The sequence below is a fragment of the Canis lupus genome, chromosome 12, assembly GCF_003254725.2.
Source record: "Canis lupus dingo isolate Sandy chromosome 12, ASM325472v2, whole genome shotgun sequence".
In the NCBI taxonomy this organism is placed as follows: domain Eukaryota; kingdom Metazoa; phylum Chordata; class Mammalia; order Carnivora; family Canidae; genus Canis; species Canis lupus.
The window spans coordinates 48385366-48411550 of NC_064254.1; the positions used below are offsets into that span (position 1 = coordinate 48385366).

General features: G+C 38.5%; 1 protein-coding gene across 6 annotated transcripts in view; it reads right to left on the reverse strand.

Annotated features, from left to right (window-relative positions):
• The window catches only part of RNGTT (RNA guanylyltransferase and 5'-phosphatase), a 362295-nt gene that overhangs the window by 249628 nt on the left and 86482 nt on the right, over positions 1-26185 (reverse strand). For all 6 annotated transcript variants that reach the window (XR_007401296.1, XM_025444846.3, XM_049092354.1 and 3 more), the window contains exon 9: positions 267-402. Coding sequence is in view for 5 of the 6 variants with exons in the window: in XM_025444846.3 (XP_025300631.1) it covers positions 267-402 (136 nt within the window). In the remaining variant the exon portion in view is untranslated. The remainder of the gene's footprint in view (positions 1-266; positions 403-26185) is intronic.

A 26185-nucleotide genomic window follows, 5' to 3' on the forward strand; every position in this document is an offset into this window, starting at 1 on the left:
CTAATGAATTAATAAAAATACACATTTAAGGGCGCCTGTAGTCAATTACGTGTCCAACTCTTGATTTCAGTTCAGATCATGATCTCACGGTTGTGAGGTTGAGCCCCACTTTGGGCTCCGCTCTGGGCACTGGATCCTGCTTAAGATTCTTTCTCTTCCTCTCCCTATGACCCTCCCCACTCTAAAAAAAAACATTCACTTGCAAGAAAAAACAAAAATAGCAGTGTTGGTCTAATTTAAAACAGTAACAACAACAAGGGACTTACCCCATCCAAGAGAGTATTTGATAAATGTATACGGAGATCTTTACGAAATGGAAATTCCAGATTTGAAACATGAAACACTGAATTATCTCTATCAATCATAAAAACTTCATTTGTGCCATCAATCAACATCATATACCTGTAAATGAAACATTAAAAAGATAATTATAACAGTATAATTCAAGTATAGGATCATAAAAAATAAGTTTTTTTCTGAGAGGCGCCTGGGTGGCTCAGTGGTTGAACATCTGCCTTTGGCTCAGGTCGTGATCCTGGGGTCCTGGGATTGAGTCCCACATCGAGCTCCCCACAGGGAGCCTGCTTCTCCCTCTGCCTGGGTCTTTGCCTCTGTGTGTCTCTCATGAATAAATATATAAAGAATCTTTAAAAAAAAAAGTTGGGGGGAGGAGCAAGATGGCGGAAGAGTAGGGTCTCCAAATCACCTGTCTCCACCAAACTACCTAGAAAACCTTCAAATTATCCTGAAAATCTATGAATTCGACCTGAGATTTAAAGAGAGACCAGCTGGAATGCTACAGTGAGAAGAGTTCGCGCATCTATCAAGGCAGGAAGACGGGGAAAAAGAAATAAAGGAACAAAGGCCTCCAAGGGGGAGGGGCCCCGCGAGGAGCCGGGCTGAGGCCGGGGCGAGTGTCCCCAAGACAGGAGAGCCCCGTCCCGGAGACTCAGGAGCTGCACCGACCTTCCCGGGCGGAAAGGGGCTCCAGGGAGGTGGAGCAGAACCCAGGAGGGCGAGGAACCCTCGGGTTCCCTGGGGCAGTAACAGAGCAACCTGCGCGCCCAGGAGAGTGCGCCGAGCTCCCTAAGGGCTGCAGCGCGCACGGCGGGACCCGGAGCAGCCAGGAGGGGCTCCGGCGGCGGCTCCGCGGAGGGGGCTGCGCACCCCGGGAGCAGCTCGGAGGGGCTCGGGCAGAGGAAGAGGTTCCGTGCAGAGGGGCTTGCGCGGTTCCAGGAGCAGCTCCGCGGAGGGGGCTGCGCGGCCCGGGAGCGCGAATCCAACAGCGCAGGCCCCGGAGCACAGGGCGCCGGGACACAGCCCAGGATCCGGCCTCCCCCGGGACAGGCAGAGGCCGGGAGGGCCCAGGACGGCGAGGACGCTCCTGCCCCAGCTGAGCAGATCAGCGGCCCCACCCTGGAGCCTCCAGGCCCTGCAGACGGAGTTCCTGCCGGAGCTGAATCCAGGTTTCCAGAGCTGGCCCCGCCACTGGGGCTGTTCCTCCTGCGGCCTCACGGGGTAAACAACCCCCACTGAGCCCTGCACCAGGCAGGGGGCACAGCAGCTCCCCCAACTGCTAACACCTGAAAATCAGCACAGCAGGCCCCTCCCCCAGAACACCAGCTAGACTGACAACTTCCAGGAGAAGCCAAGGGACTTAAAGAACACAGAATCAGAAGATACTCCCCCGTGGTTCTTTTTTTGTTTTGTTTTGTTTTGTTTTGCTTTTTGATTTGTTTCCTTCCCCCACCCCCTTTTTTTCTTTCTTGTTCTTTCTCTTTTTCTTTTTTTTTTTCGTTTTTTTTCTTCCCTTTTTTTTCTCTTTCTCTTTTCTTTCCTTCTTTCTCTCCTCTCTTTTTCTCTTTTTCCCAATACAACTTGCTTTTGGCCACTCTGCACTGAGCAAAATGACTAGAAGGAAAACCTCACCTCAAAAGAAAGAATCAGAAACAGTCCTCTCTCCCACAGAGTTACAAAATCTGGATTACAATTCAATGTCAGAAAGCCAATTCAGAAGCACTATTATACAGCTACTGGTGGCTCTAGAAAAAAGTATAAAGGACTCAAGAGACTTCATGACTGCAGAATTTAGAGCTAATCAGGCAGAAATTAAAAATCAATTGAATGAGATGCAATCCAAACTAGAAGTCCTAACGACGAGGGTTAACGAGGTGGAAGAACAAGTGAGTGACATAGAAGACAAGTTGATAGCAAAGAAGGAAACTGAGGAAAAAAGAGACAAACAAAAGACCATGAAGATAGATTAAGGGAAATACGACAGCCTGAGGAAGAAAAACCTACGTTTAATTGGGGTTCCCGAGGGCGCCGAAAGGGACAGAGGGCCAGAATATGTATTTGAACAAATTCTAGCTGAAAACTTTCCTAATCTGGGAAAGGAAACAGGCATTCAGATCCAGGAAATAGAGAGATCCCCCCTAAAATCAATAAAAACCGTTCAACACCTCGACATTTAATAGTGAAGCTTGCAAATTCCAAAGATAAAGAGAAGATCCTTAAAGCAGCAAGAGACAAGAAATCCCTGACTTTTATGGGGAGGAGTATTAGGGTAACAGCAGACCTCTCCACAGAGACCTGGCAGGCCAGAAAGGGCTGGCAGGATATATTCAGGGTCCTAAATGAGAAGAACATGCAACCAAGAATACTTTATCCAGCAAGGCTCTCATTCAAAATGGAAGGAGAGATAAAGAGCTTCCAAGACAGGCAGCAACTAAAAGAATATGTGACCTCCAAACCAGCTCTGCAAGAAATTTTAAGGGGGACTCTTAAAATTCCCCTTTAAGAAGAAGTTCAGTGGAACAGTCCACAAAAACAAGGACTGAATAGATATCATGATGACACTAAACTCATATCTCTCAATAGTAACTCTGAATGTGAACGGGCTTAATGACCCCATCAAAAGGCACCGGGTTTCAGACTGAATAAAAAAGCAGGACCCATCTATTTGCTGTCTACAAGAGACTCATTTAGACAGAAGGACACCTACAGCCTGAAAATAAAAGGTTGGAGAACCATTTACCATTCGAATGGTCCTCAAAAGAAAGCAGGGGTAGCCATCCTTATATCAGATAAACTAAAATTTACCCCAAAGACTGTAGTGAGAGATGAAGAGGAACACTATATCATACTTAAAGGATCTATTCAACAAGAGGACTTAACAATCCTCAATATATATGCTCCGAATGTGGGAGCTGCCAAATATATAAATCAATTATTAACCAAAGTGAAGAAATACTTAGATAATAATACACTTATACTTGGTGACTTCAATCTAGCTCTTTCTATACTCGATAGGTCTTCTAAGCACAACATCTCCAAAGAAACGAGGGCTTTAAATGATACACTGGACCAGATGGATTTCACAGATATCTACAGAACTTTACATCCAAACTCAACTGAATACACATTCTTCTCAAGCGCACATGGAACTTTCTCCAGAATAGACCACATATTGGGTCACAAATCGGGTCTGAACTGATACCAAAAGATTGGGATTGTCCCCTGCATATTCTCGGACCATAATGCCTTGAAATTAGAACTAAATCACAACAAGAAGTTTGGAAGGACCTCAAACACGTGGAGGTTAAGGACCATCCTGCTAAAAGATAAAGGGTCAACCAGGAAATTAAGGAAGAATTAAAAAGATTCATGGAAACTAATGAGAATGAAGATACAACCATTCAAAATCTTTGGGATGCAGCAAAAGCAGTCCTAAGGGGGAAATACATCGCAATACAAGCATCCATTCAAAAACTGGAAAGAACTCAAATACAAAAGCTAACCTTACACATAAAGGAGCTAGAGAAAAAACAGCGAATAGATCCTACACCCAAGAGAAGAAGGGAGTTAATAAAGATTCGAGCAGAACTCAACGAAATCGAGACCAGAAGAACTGTGGAACAGATCAACAGAACCAGGAGTTGGTTCTTTGAAAGAATTAATAAGATAGATAAACCATTAGCCAGCCTTATTAAAAAGAAGAGAGAGAAGACTCAAATTAATAAAATCATGAATCAGAAAGGAGAATGGCCACGATAGTTTGTATTTCCTTCCAACACCAAGGAAATACAAACAATTTTAAGAACATATTATGAACATCTATACGCCAATAACTTAGGCAATCTAGAAGAAATGGACGCATTCCTGGAAAGCCACAAACTACCAAAACTGGAACAGGAAGAAATAGAAAACCTGAACAGGCCAATAACCAGGGAGGAAATTGAAGCAGTCATCAAAAACCTCCCAAGACACAAGAGTCCAGGGCCAGATGGCTTCCCAGGGGAATTTTATCAAACGTTTAAAGAAAAAACCATACCTATTCTCCTAAAGCTGTTTGGAAAGATAGAAAGAGATGGAGTACTTCCAAATTCGTTCTATGAAGCCAGCATCACCTTAATTCCAAAGCCAGACAAAGACCCCACCAAAAAGGAGAATTACAGACCAATATCCCTGATGAACATGGATGCAAAAATTCTCAACAAGATACTGGCCAATAGGATCCAACAGTACATTAAGAAAATTATTCACCATGACCAAGTAGGATATATCCCTGGGACACAAGGCTGGTTCAACACCCGTAAAACAATCAATGTGATTCATCATATCAGCAAGAGAAAAACCAAGAACCATATGATCCTCTCATTGGATGCAGAGAAAGCATTTGACAAAATACAGCATCCATTCCTGATCAAAACTCTTCAGAGTGTAGGGATAGAGGGAACATTCCTCAACATCTTAAAAGCCATCTATGAAAAGCCCACAGCAAATATCATTCTCAAAGGGGAAGCACTAGGAGCCTTTCCCCTAAGATCAGGAACAAGACAGGGGTGTCCACTCTCACCACTGCTGTTCAACATAGTACTGGAAGTCCTAGCCTCAGCAATCAGACAACAAAAAGACATTAAAGGTATTCAAATTGGCAAAGAAGAAGTCAAACTCTCCCTCTTCGCCGATGACATGATACTCTACATAGAAAACCCAAAAGTCTCCACCCCAAGATTGCTAGAACTCATAGAGCAATTTGGTAGCGTGGCAGGATACAAAATCAATGCCCAGAAATCAGTGGCATTTCTATACACTAACAATGAGACTGAAGAAAGAGAAATTAAGGAGTCAATCCCATTTACAATTGCACCCAAAAGCATAAGATACCTAGGAATAAACCTAACCAAAGATGTAAAGGATCTATACCCTCAAAACTATAGAACACTTCTGAAAGAAATTGAGGAAGACACAAAGAGATGGAAAAATATTCCATGCTCATGGATTGGCAGAATTAATATTGTGAAAATGTCAATGTTACCCAGGGCAATATACACGTTTAATGCAATCCCTATCAAAATACCATGGACTTTCTTCAGAGAGTTAGAACAAATTATTTTAAGATTTGTGTGGAATCAGAAAAGACCCCGAATAGCCAGGGGAATTTTAAAAAAGAAAACCATATCTGGGGGCATCACAATGCCAGATTTCAGGTTGTACTACAAAGCTGTGGTCATCAAGACAGTGTGGTACTGGCACAAAAACAGACACATAGATCACTGGAACAGAATAGAGAATCCAGAAGTGGACCCTGAACTTTATGGGCAACTAATATTCGATAAAGGAGGAAAGACTATCCATTGGAAGAAAGACAGTCTCTTCAATAAATGGTGCTGGGAAAATTGGACATCCACATGCAGAAGAATGAAACTAGACCACTCTCTTTCACCATACACAAAGATAAACTCAAAATGGATGAAAGATCTAAATGTGAGACAAGATTCCATCAAAATCCTAGAGAAGAACACAGGCAACACCCTTTTTGAACTCGGCCATAGTAACTTCTTGCAAGATACATCCACGAAGGCAAAAGAAACAAAAGCAAAAATGAACTATTGGGACTTCATCAAGATAAGAAGCTTTTGCACAGCAAAGGATACAGTCAACAAAACTCAAAGACAACCTACAGAATGGGAGAAGATATTTGCAAATGACATATCAGATAAAGGGCTAGTTTCCAAGATCTATAAAGAACTTATTAAACTCAACACCAAAGAAACAAACAATCCAATCATGAAATGGGCAAAAGACATGAACAGAAATCTCACAGAGGAAGACATAGACATGGCCAACATGCATATGAGAAAATGCTCTGCATCACTTGCCATCAGGAAATACAAATCAAAACTACAATGAGATACCACCTCACACCAGTGAGAATGGGGAAAATTAACAAGGCAGGAAACAACAAATGTTGGAGAGGATGCGGAGAAAAGGGAACCCTCATACACTGTTGGTGGGAATGTGAACTGGTGCAGCCACTCTGGAAAACTGTGTGGAGGTTCCTCAAACAGTTAAAAATAGACCTGCCCTACAACCCAGCAATTGCACTGTTGGGGATTTACCCCAAAGATACAAATGCAATGAAACGCCGGGACACCTGCACCCCGATGTTTATAGCAGCAATGGCCACGATAGCCAAACTGTGGAAGGAGCCTCGGTGTCCAACGAAAGATGAATGGATAAAGAAGATGTGGTTTATGTATACAATGGAATATTACTCAGCTATTAGAAATGACAAATACCCACCATTTGCTTCAACGTGGATGGAACTGGAGGGTATTATGCTGAGTGAAGTAAGTCAGTCGGAGAAGGACAAACATTATATGTTCTCATTCATTTGGGGAATATAAATAATAGTGAAAGGGAATATAAGGGAAGGGAGAAGAAATGTGTGGGAAATATCAGAAAGGGAGACAGAACGTAAAGACTGCTAACTCTGGGAAACGAACTAGGGTGGTAGAAGGGGAGGAGGGCGGGGGGTGGGAGTGAATGGGTGACGGGCACTGGGTGTTATTCTGTATGTTAGTAAATTGAACACCAATAAAAAATAAATTTAAAAAAATAAATAAATAAATAAATAAATAAGTTTTTTTCCTTAGACTTACAATAGTTGCACCGAATAATGTTCGGTTCTGCCAACCCCAACAACTATCATTCAGATTAAAGTACCACAAATAACAAATGCTTTTTAAAAAAAAAACTTTTTTCCTATAAAAACACACACAATTCCTATAAAAAGACACATTTCCTATAAAAACACATGGTATAGAGAAATCAAAGTTTTTTATGGAGACAATGTGACAATGAAGAGCAATCTTATCTTAGGAGAGAATACTCCTCTAATTTTTATTAGATCTTAAACATCGAAAGTTTACAGAACACACATACACTTATATCCAATTATTGCATTTTATTAGCCCAACAACTATAAATCAGTTATTACTCTCTCCAGTTTGCAGTAGGAAAAAAGAGAAAGTAAGTGATCTGTAAATGGCTGGACCTCAAACTATTCAATGCTCTTTCTACTGCACTATCATTAGCAAAATAGCTAACCCCTCTCTTTGAATCAAGATTATGATATAGCCAGATATTATCATTTCAGGTCCAATTCTCATTCATTACTATAAAATTAAATTTTTAAATATATTAAACATTAAACATAAAACATGTTAAACATTCCTAAGAATTTTTATCTGCCCTTATCTTCTCAGAGCCAATCAATTCATGGGGCGATTTATATACTTTTAAAATGCAGCATTCCTCAAGTGGTCAAGTTACCATCATTACTTCCCCATCAGTGGATCATCAAGAATGGAGCTGTATTTCACACCACATGCAAAAAATAAAGTCCAAATGGATTCAAGCTGAGGAAATTACAAATGGATAGGCTATGGCTACCAAATGAATAAATGGCAAGACTAGGGGTGAAAATAAAGATGATATCTAAGTACCAAAATCTTCAAATGAGAGAAAATTGACGGCAATAGAAGTAAGAAAGTTAAAAGACCTAAGACCCAAAAGAACAGAATTTTATTTAAATTGTTCCTGTTAATTGAAAAAGTAGAGGAATAATAGTCTGTCTGCATGTACCACTGCAACTGGAGAATACTGACTAGTCGGCCCAACCTCCTGGTTGTCAGAAAAAAGAAACAATTGAAAGATGTACTTCAATCAAGTAAGGCCAGTGGGTGAAAGAAACATTAAATGAAACATTAAATAAAGAGATGGAAGTTAACATAGCAGAGGTTAATGTAACAGAGGATAATTTGTTTCCCATAAACAAGCAAAGAGCAAACACACATGTTTAGGAGAAGGGAGGAGAAATGGGAGAGCTGATTAAGGTTTAAGAAGTGTGTGACAAACAGGTTGAAAAGCAGCAAGGAAGACCAAAAGAGCTTACATCTGGGGGCTAAATTGGAAGCATGCTGCTACTAGTGTTTTCAAAATAATTAGTCCCAGCAGGGCCCTGGAGAGAAGGTGGAGAACTCAAGCCCTTGCTACATATTGAAACAGCTGTAGCCCTAGTAGGTGTAGGTTCTAGAGAGTCAGGTTACACTAGAAAAAATAAAATCAGCCTCAATCAAGAATTACCATGCCCCTGAGAGACTCCTAGACCAGCTGCCAGGTCAACAGGCTGGCAGACAACAGAAATACTTACTTCCTAAAGCACTCCTGCACATGCTTTTCAAAAGCACCAATTCCTGGGGTGCTTGGGTGGCTCAGTTGGTTAAGTATCTGCTTTTGGCTCAGGTCAAAATCGCAGGGTCCTGGGATCAAGCCCTGCACTGGGCAATCTGCTCAGTGGAGAGCCTGCTTTTCCCTCTCCCTCTGCTGCTCCCCTTGCTTGTGTATGTGTGCTCATTCTCTCTCTGTGTCAAATACATAAATAAAATCTTTAAAAAAAAAAAAAAAAAAAAAAAGCTATGCCTTGTGGATAGGGAGAATCTAGATTTCTTGGAAGAAGTTAGCCATCCCCTGGATTGTGTTTCAAAGAAAATTTAAATCAACATAAGGAAAGGTCAAATAAAAAGCAATTGTATCTTTTGTAAAAATGATATTGAAGGCATAATCTATCATGTTGTTCAAGGACTCAGGCCAGCACTTTGCAAAGCTTAATATTTACTTAAAAAGTATCAGGGCAGCCCATGTGGCTCAGTGGTTTAGCGCCTGCCTTTGGCCCAGGGCGTGATCCTGGAGTCCCGGGATCGAGTCTCCCGTCAGGCTCCCGGCATGGAGCCTGCTTCTCCCTCTGCCTGTGTCTCTGCCTCTCTCTCTCTCTCTCTCTCTATGTCTATCATGAATAAATAAATAAAATCTTTTAAGAAAAAAAAAAAAGGAGGAACCTGTCAGAGTGTGGAGATGAATAAAAGCATAAGGCATTCCAGAAGGATTTTCATGTAGCTGATGATAACAGTAGATAATTAATATTACTTACTGAGCAACGACTATGCATTAACACATTTAAGCTTTACATTAACCCTACCATGTAGGTAAAATTACTATCCCCATTTTCCAGATGAGAAAACTGAAATGCATATTAAGTAACTTGCCCAAGGTCATAAAGCTGGCAAAATAACAAAGCTGATAAAACCTACACAATAGCCTATGTCTATAACCTCTACAGTGTCATGCAGGAGTTAGCCAAGTAACTGCTATGGAGTGGGAGGTGAAAGAAAGGCGGATGGGGGTGCTAACAATCAGAGCTTGGTACAGTCTACCAGGTGCAGTATCTTTGAGACAAAAACTGAATGTGCATGTTCTAGCACCTAAAAAAACTTCAGAACACTGAAGCATAAAGAGAAAAAGAGGAGAGGCACCTGGGTGGCTCAGTCAGTTAAGCATCCGACTCCTGATTTCTGCTCAGGTCATGATTTCAGGTTGTGAGATAGAGCCACACATGGGGCTTCATGCTAGGTGTGGAGACTGCTTAAGATTCTCTCTTTCCGGGATCCCTGGGTGGCGCAGCGGTTTGGCGCCTGCCTTTGGCCCAGGGCGCGATCCTAGAGACCCGGGATCGAATCCCACATCGGGCTTCCGGTGCATGGGAGCCTGCTTCTCCCTCTGCCTCTCTCTCTCTTTCTCTCTCTGTGACTATCATAAATAAATAAATAATTTAAAAAAAAATAAAGATTAAAAAAAAAAGATTCTCTCTTTCCCTCTCCCCCTTTCCCCACCATGTAAAAAAGAGAGAGAGAGAAAGGGGGGGGTGGCATGGCCTAAAACTAGAGAAGTAGTTCCAAATTTAGGAATTAATAAAAATCTTCTTTTACTTTATTACTAGAAAATGGAAAACCCTTTGAATGAGACAAACAAATCATATGGGTAATTCAAGCACTCATTTAATACAGGAAACTGGTTACATGGATACTGAAAAGCTGAAAAGGTAAAAAGAGAAGGCTAAGGGAATCAAGAAATTCATAACTGCAGGAAGTACTACCACCACAGGGCTGGGGGAACAAAATGGAAGAGGTGTGTTATGAGGAGCTTAGAGGAAAGGTATTATGGAGCTATGCCTGGACGAGTGTGGGGAGGTCCATGGAGTTTGGTGTTCAAACCTCTATGGAGTTGGCACCACACAGTTGATACCTTGGATACACTGTTTTATAATCAAATATTGTTCCTTTTATGAAAGCTGCCTTGCAACTCAAGTTTGAATCTCTGTGGAAGAGGGACAAAAAAAGAGGATGCTCAGATTGCTAAGGCGATGCAGTCTAAGGGGTGAGAAAGAGATGCAAATGGCACTCTATCTATCTAGAATGTGTGGCCCAGAAGCCAGTACCTGGGAGAGGGAGCAGCAAGGCTGGTGCTGAGAGAGCCAAAAGAAGCTGGAGAATGAAGTGATAGTTATCACTGGTTGCTGAAGGTATAAAGAAACTAGAAAACAGGGATCCCTGGGTGGCGCAGCAGTTTGGCGCCTGCCTTTGGCCCAGGGCGCGATCCTGGAGACCCGGGATCGAATCCCACATCAGGCTCCCGGTGCATGGAGCCTGCTTCTCCCTCTGCCTGTGTCTCTGCCTCTCTCTCTCTCTCTGTGACTATCATAAATAAATAAAAAATTTAAAAAAAAAAAAAAAAAGAAACTAGAAAACAGGAGAAGCCCTCTCTCTTTTTTCCCAAATTCGCCCAAGGGGTCCCAGTGGTAAAACCTAACAGGAAGCAAGCTGGCAAGGGAGATATGCAGTTTTGCAGAGTCCCTCATCTTGGTTTAAGGGTAGACCAGAGCTGAGAAATACTAGGTAAATATAAGGCAGATCACTGAAAGGCTTTTTGGAAAAAAAAAAAAAAAAAAAAGGCATAAACTGACCCACATTTTTTAAACTTCACCCCCACATAGCATGCACCCCTTCAGAGTAGGAACCAATCTATAGGCCTGAGATATTATACAGCTTCTGCTGTATACCAAGTGGGACCACAGTGGCAAGGACTATTTAGTGGTAGGTAGATAAGCTCAAGGTATTTAAGCCGCAGACTGACAGGACAATATGCTACTGGTGAGAGTTGAGGGAGTAGAAGTCAAGGATGACTTCCTAGCTTCTGGCATACGTAAACTGGGTGTACCCTATTTATTGAGCCATGAAGCATTTGAGGAGGAAGGACTAACTGGTTTAGCTTGGCAGAAGTGAGACATCATGTTTTAAATCTGGATACGTAAATTTTCATTTTCACTTTGAAAATCAAAAGGCCTCTCCTGGCAACCAGGTTAGAAATAGGCTCAGGTTCTATAAACCAGACAATCAAATGTTCTTTTCCCAAAACTTTTAAGTTCAGCAAATAACAGAGAAGCACAGGAATAGCTCAAAACTGATTCAGAGCGACAGCAGAGTCACTGTCAGCAAATGCCAGTGGTGGCTTCCTACGCAAAGTGTTCTTGTGCCTGATCTTGGTTCTGGTCCTTGATACCTGGCTGCTCTGGATTCCTACCCATTTTCCCAGACTGGTTCTCCTTAGAGCCTTCCAATTTATTCCTCTCCTTAAATGAGGCAAAGTTGATTTCTACCACTTACAGTCCATGTGATGCTAACGGATATGCTGGGTTTTTTTTTTCCTTTTTGTCCACTGTATAACAGGTGAATTCAAGTAATTTAAATGTTAGCCTATGATGTAACCTCACTGTTACGGTCCCCAACATACCCTCAGTACCAAGGGTCACATGATACGAGCTCTTTACATAATAATTTCACGCCAAGAGACATGCCATCTATTTCCTGTCCTTCAAACAAGGTAAATGTGTAATATTAAGCCCAAAGTTTACTTTCCTCTCATAAGAGCGCTTGGCCAAACCCTCTGTACCAGCTACATTCCTTCTCATCTCTCTTACCAAAAGAACTGGCACACAAGTACCTCAAGCCTAATTCTCAAGGTTGTAAAAACTATACATAAATAAATTCAGGTATACTAAAATTTCTTACAAAGAAAATTTAGTTTAGAGCCACTTCCCCAGATAAAATTATGAACCTGCCTGACAAGAGCAGGTGGTCAGACTCTGCCCCCTACCCACCAACACCTGTCACACCTTATTCTAAGAACAATACAAGAACAGCTGACTTGCCAAACACCAGATTTCCTCCTTCCCCATGGAGGCTTATGTACACTTTGCCTTTTTTTTCTCTCACCACCTCACCACTCAATAAATTTTATCCAATGGTAATCTCTTTTTCAAACTATAGCCATGTCTCCTTTAACCCATTTTTTTGTTTCTTTCAACTCTTACAAAAAATTATATATATTTTACCAAAAAATTTTTTAAATAAAGACAATTTCCTCTTTCTCACCTCATTCACTTAGTTCCATTAATGAGTCTCAGAAAACTCTGATCAAGGCTAGTGACACATCTGTATCAAGCAAAATTAAAAAGTCATTCAGATTTTAATCCACCTACACAAAATAATCAGTATCACAGACAGAATCCCTCTCACAATTTCCATCATACTCTCACTCTCCTTATCCTGTAAAAGCAAACCTGTTTTCCCCAACAGAATTTTTTAACTAGTCAATAGTGTTTTTTATAAACTTCCTGCATTTGTTGCAATTATAATTTGGTTCATTTCCAAATGAACAAAAGGAACAGTACCTTTTGTTATTTTTCACAGCTGACATACACAGTCAGTAAAGTAGCTACCTTAGGAATTAAGCAAGCCTTGGTTGGCAACCCAACCACCATTTACACTAGAATTCTACTGAAACACAGCCCAAAGTCTACCAAAATAAGTTCAGGAATCTCAGAGAAAGACTTCTGATAAGTTTAGGAATCACTATTTGCATTACTTTCACAAAAGGAACAATATTTGATAAAACAATGTAATCCTATACATGACATTTATTTGATGATAAAACAATGTAATCCTATACACGTACTTTCTTTTTTTTTTAATTTTTATTTATTTATGACAGTCAGAGAGAGAGAGAGAGAGAGAGAGAGAGAGAGGCAGAGACATAGGCAGAGGAAGAAGCAGGCTCCATGCACCGGGAGCCTGACGTGGGATTCGATCCCGGGTCTCCAGGATCGCGCCCTCGGCCAAAGGCAGGCGCTAAACTGCTGCGCCACCCAGGGATCCCCGAACTTTACTTTCAAACTAATAACTATTTGCCTGTTTATGTGACAAAAGTAACATTTTAACCCGCGAAAAGAAAAACTATTTGAAATCACAGCTTTACCTTATTTCATCTTCCAGAAATTCAAAGAATTCACATTAAAATCATTCTTATTTTCACATTAACAAATTAAAGAGAACACACACACAAACACAATACCACCATCACAACACCTTTTTTTTTTTTTAAGATTTTATTTATTCATAAGAGACACACAGAGTGAGAGAGGCAGAGACACAGGCAGAGGGAGAAGCACGCTCCATGCAGGGAACCCAATGCCGGACTCGATCCCAGGTCTCCAGGAACACACCCTGACCCAAAGGCAGATACTTAATTGCTGAGCCACCCAGGCGTCCCCACCAACTACCCTTTTTAAAACGTGATTACTATTAAGTCACTGAAATGAAGAGACAGTTTTAACATATTCTCTTCATCAAAAACGATCAAAATTTTCATTCAGCATTATAAAAGATTCCAACTCAATAAGCAATTTTATTCTGATTCATTGATTCTATAAGCACAGCAGTCTTCTTCAAAAGGATTAGCTCTTTTTTAAATCCTCGTATCACATCAATTTAAGGTCATGAAACAGATGTGATTAAGGTTTAATGGTCTTGCAGCAGTCACTTTATGCCCACAGCTTCATTCTATTAAGTGATCACTTACATATACACAACAGTAATTAAACAGAAAACATGTATTATTTAATTTTAAATTGCAAAGCCCATTCACTATCCCACCAATTGTCAAATTTGTCTAACCAGCCTTTGATCTTAGAATGTTAATTGTATATTAAGTGGCAAGCCAGCAGCATGCCACTGAACATTTAGCCAACTTGCCAACATCTAAATGTCTTCTACCTAAGCATAGCCACCTTTTACATGTTATTTATACAGCAAATTTTCTATGTTCTGTTCATCTCTTTTTGTTGTTGTTGTTGTTTAAGCTTGGTACTTGGTAAAACTTAGCTTACGGAAAAATCATCAAATGACTAACTTTTTTTCTGATTTACGTAATTTATCACAAGTAAATCTTGAAGACCTAGGGATATCTATCATTAAAAAAAAGAAAATCACAGGTTCTCCAAGTTTTCTCATTAAAATATGTGTGCTTATTTCTATTAACAAATATTAATAGTTTTCAAATATAGATGTTTCTGTTTCAAGACACCTCCTTCAACCAGCAAGATTTAAAGTATCATGCAAAGCTTAAAAATCAACACTATAAAGTTTGGCAAGGCATAAGGCCAGTGTAGTTTCTAAATTCGTCCCTCCCATTCCACAGAATTAATGATATGTAATACAAATAATCAAGTGTATGATAAGATATAGAGCAAATTTGTTCCAAACCACCCAATAATTAAAAAAATAATTTAATCTGCTTATTCTGTTTACATGTGTCAAATGGTACAAATGCTATCATTATGGGCTTTGAGAAGCCTGTATTACCAGACTTGGCAGTGCTTACTATCCCTAAAAAAACAGGCAGACAGATTAGAAATAAAAATCTCATCAAGTACTATGAAATGATTCTAACTGTCCAACTCCTAAGCACATGCTTTAACTTCAGAATTGCAACTTCTTTATCCCTTTTTCATTTTGCCATCTCTGTGTATGGGGGCAGCCCGGGTGGCTCAGCAGTTTAGCGCTGCCTTCAGCCCAGGGCCTGATCCTGGAGACCCGGGATCAAGTCCCATGTCGGGCTCCCTGCATGGAGTCTCCTTCTCCCTCTGCCTGTGTCTCTGCCTCTGTGTGTGTGTGTGTGTGTGTGTGTGTGTGTCTCATGAATAAATAAATAAAAACTTTAAAAAGAAATCTGTGTATGCCTATTTCTAAACCTATGTATCTGTACTACTACACCATCCTAACCTAAAATAATGGGAGTCTACTATGGTAGTTAAAAACAGTTACTTAAACATTTATTGTATTAAATACTAGTTGTAGTGTTACTAATGATATCCAGCTTTAAATTAGACATAATAACAATATCTGGCATTTAAAAAGTATTTATTATTTTAGAGTGCACACAAGCAGGAAGAGGGGCAGAGGGAAATGGGGAGAGAGAATCTCAAGCAAACTCCGTGTTGAGTGTACAGTCTGATGAGGGCTCAATCTCATGACCCCTGAGATCATGACCTGGTCTGAAACCAACAGTCAGACACTTAACTGAATGGGCCAGCCAGACATCCCAGGAGCTGATGTTTTATTACCATGTGCCAGGCACTGTTCTGAACCCTTCATGTAGTAACTTGCTTAAGTCTTTCTCTTTTTCTTTTTTTTTTAAGATTTTATTTATTTATTAGAGTGTGCATGCACATATGAACAGGGGCGGATGGGGGCAGAGGGGGGAAGGGTTCTTACGATCATCCCACTTCACCTGAGTAACAGGTGCACATATGTGAGCACACATACACACTGAGCCCACCTCCAGCCCTGCAACAATCCTAATAGCACTTAAGGCACAAGAAAAACCAGGCTAGATTCAAATGCAAGTAAGAAACAAAAAGTATTTATACAGACACTATCACAGACACAAAACCTTCTCTGGTTATATTAACTCCTCCAGTTCGTCTAAGTCTGAAAATAAAGTACAAATAAAAGTCACTTAACATCAACAGACACGTTTTACTTTTCTATAGCAAGAAGCTCCCACCTCAAAAACTCAATTTGAATATAATATAGATATTTTGAAGACCTTCTAAGTTCACTTAAATTTGTTTCTCAACGGTCACCTAAAGTCCAGATTGTAAGCACTCCAAAACAAGAACTGGACACAGACATAGCTGAAAAAATCCTTTTCAAATCCTTAAAAGTGATAGTTAGAAGACAAAATCTTATCCATCTTAAAGAGTCAAGATGAATAAAGTTGGCTATTTATTAAAAGTGAGCTGCCATTTAACTAGGAGAAGAGGCTTTTTCCCAGTCTTTAAATATTTCCTACACTAAAATATATATGACTGTCACATTAAAAAATAAAAGCTCACCAACTGCTAATTAGATATAGCTTGTTGAACATCCTGAGAGAATGGAGTAGATTCTTGCTACTTAGAGTGTAGTCCTTGGACTAGTAGCATTGGCATTGCCTGGGAACTTGTTAAAAATGCAGAATCTTGGGCCTCATCTCAGATTTACTGAATCAAAATTTACATTTTAACAAGATCCCCAGGGGATTCACATGCACATTAAATGATGCAAAGTGCTGGATTAAACAATTTCTAACCACCCTTAACACTCAAATTGCAAATGAAGATAGAAAAGCCAAACAGATAAAATCAAACAAAAAATTAAAAAATTTTAAAATACATGGAAAAAAGCTGTCTAAAAGTTACATTCAAATACATTTTTTTCTAAAGCACCTGTCTAAATGTTACATTCAAATAGATTTTTCCTCTCTCCTTAGCTATAGAAATATCCTTGTTCTGATGCTAACTCAAGTAAAAGGAACAAAGAGGAGTATGAAAGAGAAGTAAAAGAAGAGTATGCAAGATCACAAGTTAGTCCCAACACAATCCTCTAGTTTTCACATTTCATATTATGCAAATTTGAAACTCACTATTGGGTAGACTAACTGAATGAAAGCTAATATAATCTACTTTCAATAAAAGTTTCACTGAGTCCCCCGAAAAAAGGTTTACCTAATAGCCCTTGAATGATAACTGAAATAGGAAATAAAATGTGGGGACAACTGGGGGAGCAGTGGGAAGGGGAGGGGGGACGGACAAATTACTATAGGGTCTTCCAGTGCCCCCTCCAGGATAGCCCCTTGAGGATGTCTTGGTACAAAGGTCAGCTGTGACCTCACCCCTTTCTTTTATTCTTCCACTCCCCAAAGCTTAGTCTGCTTCCCCTTCCACAGCAAATGTTCACTTCCCTGCCTTCTGAATCACTATGGAAAATACTCTCTTACCACTCTCTATTTCAAACGCTCTTTTAAGTCCCTCAAAGGCCACTGGGCTAACCAACTGACTCAGCAATTCCAGGCGGCCTTAAACTTCAAGAAGACTGAGAATAAAGGATCCCTACCTTACAAATTCCTAAGAATAATTCAAGAAGAAGCAGGAGCTGACATTAAGGCAAAATTCAAATCAGAAACTCAAGGCTTAGCAATCATTAAAACTCTGACATGTTTAAAAATATAAACAAAGGTTTAACCGAAGCACCAGTGCTAACAATGTTCTTCCTCTGGTCTAAGCACCTAACTTTCCCAGTGGCCAGAACTTACATAGATTCTGGATTTATACCAATTATTAGCACTGTCCAACTCAGGTTGTTCCCCCTCATGGCTTCCTTCTTGTTGCTCCTCTTGCCCATATTACTGGACCTTCAGTAGTCATCTTCCTCCTAAGGACACCTATGTTCTATGCCATGTCATTTACATGCAACTGTATTTCATATTGTGTTCTCATGCATTCCCATGTTAATAGAGCAATTAGAGTCTAAAAGTATGAACCAGCTCTTTTTTTTTAAGATGTTATTCTTAAGTAATCTCTGCACCCAATGTGAGACTTAAACTCCCAACCTCAAGCTCAAGAGTCACAAGCTCTACTGACTGATCCAGTCATGCACCCCATAAACCAGGTCTTAAATTTTCTTTTTTTAAAACATGTACAAACTAATTTTCCTCTCAAACCTTTGCCACTGAAAGAGACTACACATTAAAATACTTTATTTGGTAGCTCCAAGTATATAGACAGAAAAGCTACCATTTAAAATAGGTCAAAAATTAGAAATTGTCTTTAAAGCAAGGAACATCTTTTTATTTTCACACTATTTCTACTAGAACAATGAATATTTTGTTATTTGTTTTAGCAAAAGGGAGAGAACAACTTAATCTATAATGATTTTACTTTTGGGGCAGCCCGGGTGGCTCAGCAGTTTAGTGCCGCCTTCAGCCCAGGGTGTGATCCTGGAGACCCAGGATCGAGTCCCATGTCAGGCTCACTGCATGGAACCTGCTTTTCCCTCTGCCTGGGTCTCTGCCTCTGTGTGTGTGTGTGTGTGTGTGTGTGAGAGTGTCTCACGAGTAAATAAATAAAATCTTTAAAAATACATATATAAGGACTTTACTTTCAACACAGATATTATACTTTACCATTAAAATCCTCAAGTATTTCAATTTATAAATGGGCTAACAGCACAACTAAGGTATTTTTTTTTTATTTATTTATTCATGATAGTCACACAGAGAGAGAGAGAGAGAGGCAGAGACACAGGCAGAGGGAGAAGCAGGCTCCATGCACCGGGAGCCCGATGTGGGATTCGATCTCGGGTCTCCAGGATCGCGCCCTAGGCCAAAGGCAGGCGCCAAACCGCTGCGCCACCCAGGGATCCCAACAACTAAGGTATTTTTAAGAAAGACATACACATAGAGGGACGCCTCAGTGGCTCAGCGGTTTGAGCATCTGCCTTCAGCTCAGGGCGTGATCCTGGAGCCCCGAGATCGAGTCCCACATGGGGCTCCCTGCATGGAGCCTGCTTTTCCCTCTGTCTACGTCTCTGCCTCTCTCTCTGTGTCTCTCATGAATAAATAAATAAATAAAATCTTAAAAAAAAATACACATAGAGAAAATGTAATAAGTAAAACTATATGTGCACCAGTTGTTCAAATTATTTTTAATTTCTGCATTTATTAGTAAATAATGCTTAATGGATCACACTATTAGAAATTAACTGTTTTCCACTAGTCTATTAGTGTTCACATAAAAGTATCAGGAGATATTCTAGATACACCAATCTCAAAAGCTAAATACTAAATACAAGAAGTTAAATACTACTAAGGCTACAAAAATAAATATAATATAGACTCAAAATATTAAGGCAACTACAAAGGCCAGATCACAAAGTAGACTCACTGTGCAGTTGCTTGAAGTTATTTAAGCAGCAATTCTATTTGTTGTAGTTATATATACTGTACTCTGTACCTCTAGTCACAAGTTTATATCATCAGGCTAATATAAGACATAAAAGGCTTAAATGCCATTCTAAATAATTCATGAGGAGACAAAATTTAGTTCTCTGTCTATGCAAAAGTATTTTTTAAATTACATTTTCTATATTCTAAAATATTGCTAAAATAAAATTTGTCCAAGAAAGCTCACCTGCCAGCAAAAATATCAGCAACAGCAGCAACATTAGAGCTGGGCTGAAAGCCAGAGATGTGGTGTACTAGGATGGGCTGCCTATAAAATCTTAAAATCAGATTTCACAATTTTAAAAAAAGCTGTCAGAATTACTCATTTTCAATTTCTTTAACTTGTTCACAGATACTAATGCAAACTTTTGGAAATGAAATTACCAAAAACATGTAAAACCTGAATATAGTTCCCTGAGAAAGTAAAAATACTATATATGATTTTTAAAGAAAAAAAAACATATGGTCATAGAAAATTTTTCCCTAAAATATAATTAGAGTACATATGTCAAAATCACTATTCTTCATATACCACACACAAGTCAAGTGATTTTTCTATCCTCGGACCATAAATTTCACTATCTAAAATAAAGGAAGAAGTTATATTCTTCCAGCCTAAGTTTTTCTATTAGACTCCTTTGCTCCCAAGAAAAACAATGGAGAGCAAAAATCCCACATGGGATAAGAGAAAATCTTCATATCATTCTTCACTCTCTATGATTCTTACATAAGAACACTGCAGTTTCCTGAAGTAGACAAAATACTTTTAGGGATTTTAATATGGTTTAATAGTATTTACAAAAATACTTCCAAAATGATACTACACAGTCACCTAAAAATATAATTTAGATACAATGCACAGAAGAATATGTCAACATCATCAAAACTACTATGCTTTGAACATTCTTGTATACATGATCCCCCTAATCCTTACTAAATTCTTAATAATCCTAAACTAATATTTTGGTATGTTTTAGATGTTACAATGTACTGGGTACCTCTACTGCTTCACAAAAGCAGCCTGAATTAAAAGCTGGTCCTCTGCTGCCATCTAGTGAACTCATAAATGCCAAATCTAAACCAAAAGTGACTGGAAAAAAATTTTCAGGGATGAATCTGTTTAATAAATCATTAAAATAACTAGTTCAGAACACAGTCCTTATATATCCCTGCAGAAAATGCTGCAAAAACATTTAATGCACTGGAAGTACTTACTTTAAAATAGATATATGTATATTTCCTTAAACATATTCTAGAGCATAGAGAATATAGCAATACTTATAATGAACTATCAGAAGAATAATTACTCATATAAAAAAGTTATCTAGGGACGCCTGGGTGGCTCAGCGGTTGAGTGTCTGCCTTTAGCTCAGGGCGTGATCCTGGAGTCCTGGGATCGAGTCCCACATCGGGCTCCGTGCAGGGAGCCTGCTTCTCCTCTCTCTACCTGTGTCTCTGCCTCTCTCTCTCTGTGTGTGTCTCATGAATAAATAAATAAAATCTTTAAAAAGAATTTTAAAAAATAAAATAAAATAAAAAAAATAAAAAAGTTATCTAGAATAACATTATCACAGTACTATTACAAAGACTACATTTTCAAAACAATCTAAATTTCTAACCATACAGGATTTCTCAAATAAATTATGGAATGGACTAGAGATCCAGTGTGAGTCTTTTTCCTCCCAAGACACTATCAAAATAACCAAAAAAAAAAAAAATTGTACATACATACACAGCCATCTAGTGGTTTTAAAAATATGACCACAAAAAAATAAATAAAAAATAAATAAAAAATAAAAATATGACCACAAGTCCACAAATTCCTTGACACTCCCCCCACCCCTTTCACGAAGTGGAACCTAATCCCCCCGCCCCCTTCAGTGAAGGCTGGATTTACATCTCACTTTCAACAAACAGAATATGGCAAAAGTGACTGTCATTTTTGAGATTAGATTATAAAAAGGCTATTGCTTCCATCTTGGGTATCTTGGGAGTAACTGCTCTCTCTCGGATCATTTGCTCTGTGGTAGACACTCAGGCAGCTGTAGGGACCCACTAGGAACCCCAGAGTTAGTATGATTATTTTAAGCTGAAGACATGAGATATTCAACAGATGCAGAATGAAGCCTCCTCAGAGCTTCCCTTATCCAACTAAAAGCAGAAACTTCTGGAGGTGAAGCTGCCATAAATTCCTTCTTCAGAGAAGTTTCACTCCCAGGAAGGAGTGAGTGAAACTGTCTTAAATCCTCCTGGGGGGGGGGGGGGGGCGCAGTTATAGCCATGAAGACAGAAAAGACCACTCGACCCAGCATAACAAACATTATAAACTTTCTTACTTCCCTTTTGTTCTGCTAAAAACCCATTTGCCTTTCCCAAAGAAACCCTTTTGTTTTCATAGCAGTCTTTCCTCCCCACTTCTTTCTCCTATTAGTTAGGTATATAAATCCCTAACTTTAGTGTTTTAGCAAGCCACTTCTTTCATTGCACTCCCACATGCATATGAATACACTGTTTTCTCTTTTCAGTTTTTTGTCAGTTTTGCAGGCTCCCAAACAATCTAAGAGGGTAGGGGAAAAAGGCTACACACACACACACACACACACACACACACACACACAGCCTATGAACAAACCCACATGGCAAGGAATGGAGGCTTCAGGCCAAGAGCCAGTGAAGAACTGAGACAGGCCATCAACCACAGGAGTGAGCTCAGAAGTGGAGTCTTGAGAAGACAGCAGGCTTGGAAAAGTTTGAAGGCAACCTCCTAAGAGCCTGACCCACCCAACTAAATTGCTCCCCAAATCTATGAGTTAATAAATGTTTCTTATTTTAAGCTACTAATTTTAAGGGTAATTTTGAGGTAATTTGTTATGTAGCAAAAGATAACTAATGAAACACACAAGGAAGATAAGAAAGAAGGGAAGAGCATCAGCAGATGAACTATTTCAATAAATTTCTGGTCATCAAGAAATAAATGGAGATGGGTGGCTCAGCGGTTGAGCGTCTGCCTTTGGCTAAGGGCGTGATCCCGGGTCCCAGGATCAAGTTCCCACATCAGGCTCCCTGGGAGGAGCCTGCTTCTCTCTCTGCCTATATCTCTGCCTCTCTGCCTCTCTCTCTCTCATGAATAAATAAATAAATCTTTAAAAAAAAAAAAAAAAAAGAAGAAGAAGAAAGAAATGGAGAAGTGCTAAGAACCACTGCACAGAGGTAATCCTTCCCATTAATCTAAGTAGTTCCAGTGGAAAAATTTTTAAGTATTTTTATTATTTCAATTCAACCACAGACTTAAAATTTAAAAAAGAAAAAAAAAAACTATGTTTACCAAACAGCATGTAAATGTAAATGAAGTTGACAATATTAAAGTTAGATCTGACATAATAGAGGTAGGTGAAGACAGGGAACTCTAAAGTCCTCATCCTACAACATGAAGAATCAAGAAACACTCTACAGGGGCTATCAGAACAGTGAAGGCAGGATTAAAATTACAGGCTTGATCAATAAAGAACTAACAATAATAGTATAAGTAGGATGAGAAACTAGAAGAAAAGGAAGGCACAAAGATTTTGGTTGAGCTACATCCTCATGTAGCTAAAAACTACATGAGTAGTAGTCTAAAAACTCACCTATAGCTGATTAATAAACAGAGATATAATCATATTATTTAGAAATCTGGGATAAGCATATGATAAGTAAAAACTAGAAATGGTTAAAGGTGGTTGCCTTTAGTGAGCAGAACTGATGGAGAAAAGGAAGGAATGGAGAAGGGATCTAGTGCTCTACATTATAAGCTTTCCAATATTTTTTTAACCATGAGCAGGTACTACCTTAATAAAGAAGTAATTTTATTTGTAGTCATCTAAAAGAAAAATGTTTAATGAAATGGAAAAATATTTAGGATGGATTAAGTAAAAATAGCAGATTATAAATCACAGATACTAAACAGTTTATGTAGTAGAAAACATAGTTCACCTAATAAAAGCTGCATTATAGCAGGAACCACCATAATAAATTTCCAGCACCCAGAATGGTACTTGGCATATAAATACACTGAAAAAATACTGTGGAATATTTTCTTTAAGCAAAATCATATGTGTAAGAGAGGAAGGTCTAAAGGCATACACACCAAAATATAAGCAGTAACCACCTCAAACTGATAAGATTACAGATGCTATTCATTTTTTCTCTTTTCCTTATCTTCATTTTCTAAATTTTCTATAATAAATAACAAAATACTTTTAAAATGGGGGGAAAGTTTTTAAAACACTGTCATTTTTTCATTATTACAAGACCAGAATCACAAGACAAAAAACGACATTTTTAATAAAATACCAAGTCTATACTAGAAAAAGTCACAACTACTAATAATGGAAAAGGTTTAGTAAGGTACAGACATATTCATTGATTTTGACCTAATTAAGATGATTAGAAAAACTTTCAATATAATGGAATACTGAAAAATTATTATTCATTGCACAAACAAGTAATTAGTTCTAATCCTTGTAAACAAACCTCATGAATCTCCACCAGTTCTATAGATAAGAAGCCTCTCTTGAATATTTTAATTAGTTACTTTTAGATTAAGTAGCTCCGTTCATTATGAGAATATAGAGTATCTATGTCTGACTTCAAAGTATAAAATCAAATTATATATTCATTTGCACTAATTATCATGAATGTAACAGGTTATGCTTTTTAGAACTTCTTAGCCACACAAACTAAATATATAAAATACTGTATCCTTTTAAGTGGTCCTCCATCAGAGTAATGCCATGTCCACTGCCCAGATTTGCCTCTGGAATAAAATTTAAAAGGCATTTACAATGGTTTGGGCAACACCTTGTATCAAAAGGACACAAAGATGTGAAAACCACTTTGATTTTTATAAATCATTCAGTCTTTATAAAAAGAAAAGATCAAAAGAATATTCCAAAGTTTGTTTCACTTTGCATTTATTCCTGACATGGCTGATTACTTTCAATTTTCATTTGTATATAATGTGCATTCCTTAAAAATCAATTATAATTCTTTCAACGATTTTTCACTGATTCACAAAGAGGAACAGATTTTTTTTCCCTTTTTTACCCAAACTAGTAGTTATCATTTCTATAATCACACATAACAGATTAAGAGCACTTGAGCAAATAACTAGTTCTGAAAATATCATGGAATTGTGAAAAAAATAAGTATGAAATCCATTTAACATCTCATCTAACAGCTCCAGAGCTAAAATAAGGGCTGGGGACAAATGTTCTTCAGTTTAGTCAGTAGCACTCTTCAATACTAAATAACAAATGTGTTTGCATCTCTTACTTATTCCACTATCAAAATTTCAAAATTATCTAGGACATCCAATATTACATTCCTGAAATCACAGTGAGCATTCATATTTCATATGGAATATCAAATAATGCTCCTTAGTAGCTCTCTGGTACCTCTCCTTATTCATTCTGTCTTATACTATTCACAGTTTTATGACAACTCATATCTTACAGCTGCTTCAGGGTAGGAATTCTATTCTGTTTTCCTACAGTGTATTGTATTGTATTGTCTCTGACACCTTTAGTCACTTAATAGTTACCTAGGAAAGCAAAACATTATTTCTACAAACATTTCTACAAACATATTGATTCTCCCATTAAGAACTTGCAATGCTATTCCAATTACCACCACAAAGCAATATGAAGAAAACTCATAGGGACGCCTGGGTGACTCAGGGGTTGAGCGTCTACCTTCGGTTCAGGGCGTGGTCTCAGAGTCCGGGGATCCAGCCCCACATCTGGCTCCCTGTGAGGAGCCTGCTTCTCCCTCTGCCTATGTCTCTGCCTCTCTATGTCTCTCATGAATAAATAAATAAAAATCTTTAAAAAAAACTGATAAAGTTTATCTATAGTTTACTTATAATAGAACAGTATGTATCATATCCCATTTATGGAGGATCAGGCAGTAGGGGAAGAAGGTAGCAGATAGGTAGATGAAGGCATAATGTCTACAGGAACCAAATATCCAACTCTTAATTTTGATTATCCCAAGGAATGGGATAAAAGTTCTCACAGAAAGCACTTTTAATCTCCCTATATAATGTTTTATAAGCCAGACAATATCAGAGTAAGTATAAACTAAGACAAAAATGCACCTATAAAACAGCAAAAATAACCAAAGAGATGTTGAACAAAATAATGAAGACATCAACTGGCAATACAGAAAAAAAGAAATACCTTTATGATACAGCACAGTGGTAAGGAACCTAAGCTCTGCACCTGCATTCAAATCCCAGTCCTGTTACTTAAATAACCGTATGGGTTTGGAATACTTACCTTTATGTGCCTCATTTTCCTAATTCATAAAACCAGAATAATAACAGTATCTACACTTCATATAGTGCATGCATTAAATGAGATACATAATAGTACTCAGGACAATGTCTAGTACAGTAAGTGCTTAACAAGTGCTACCTATTAAAAAAAATTGTTGCTAAAAAAAGTTACTATAGCCAAAATACACAATAAACCCCAGAAACCACACTGTTTTTTTAAAAAATGCTAATTAAAGGCAATAATACAATTTTATTTTTGATTGTCAACTTGGTTACATCATTATTTATGAAACTACCCAAATTGCCAAGGATGCAGTGAAATGAGCTCTTTTAGGCAATGGTATTTGGGGTGTACCACACAATCTTTTTTTTTTTTTTTTTGTACCACACAATCTTTGGCAAAGTGTATCAAGGACTTCTGAAGTTTCCATACTCTTTATCTAAGTATCAAAGTATTTTAAGTGTCAAAGTACTATATTTATCATAACCTACACAAAGTGGATATAAGGAGATCATTACAGATAT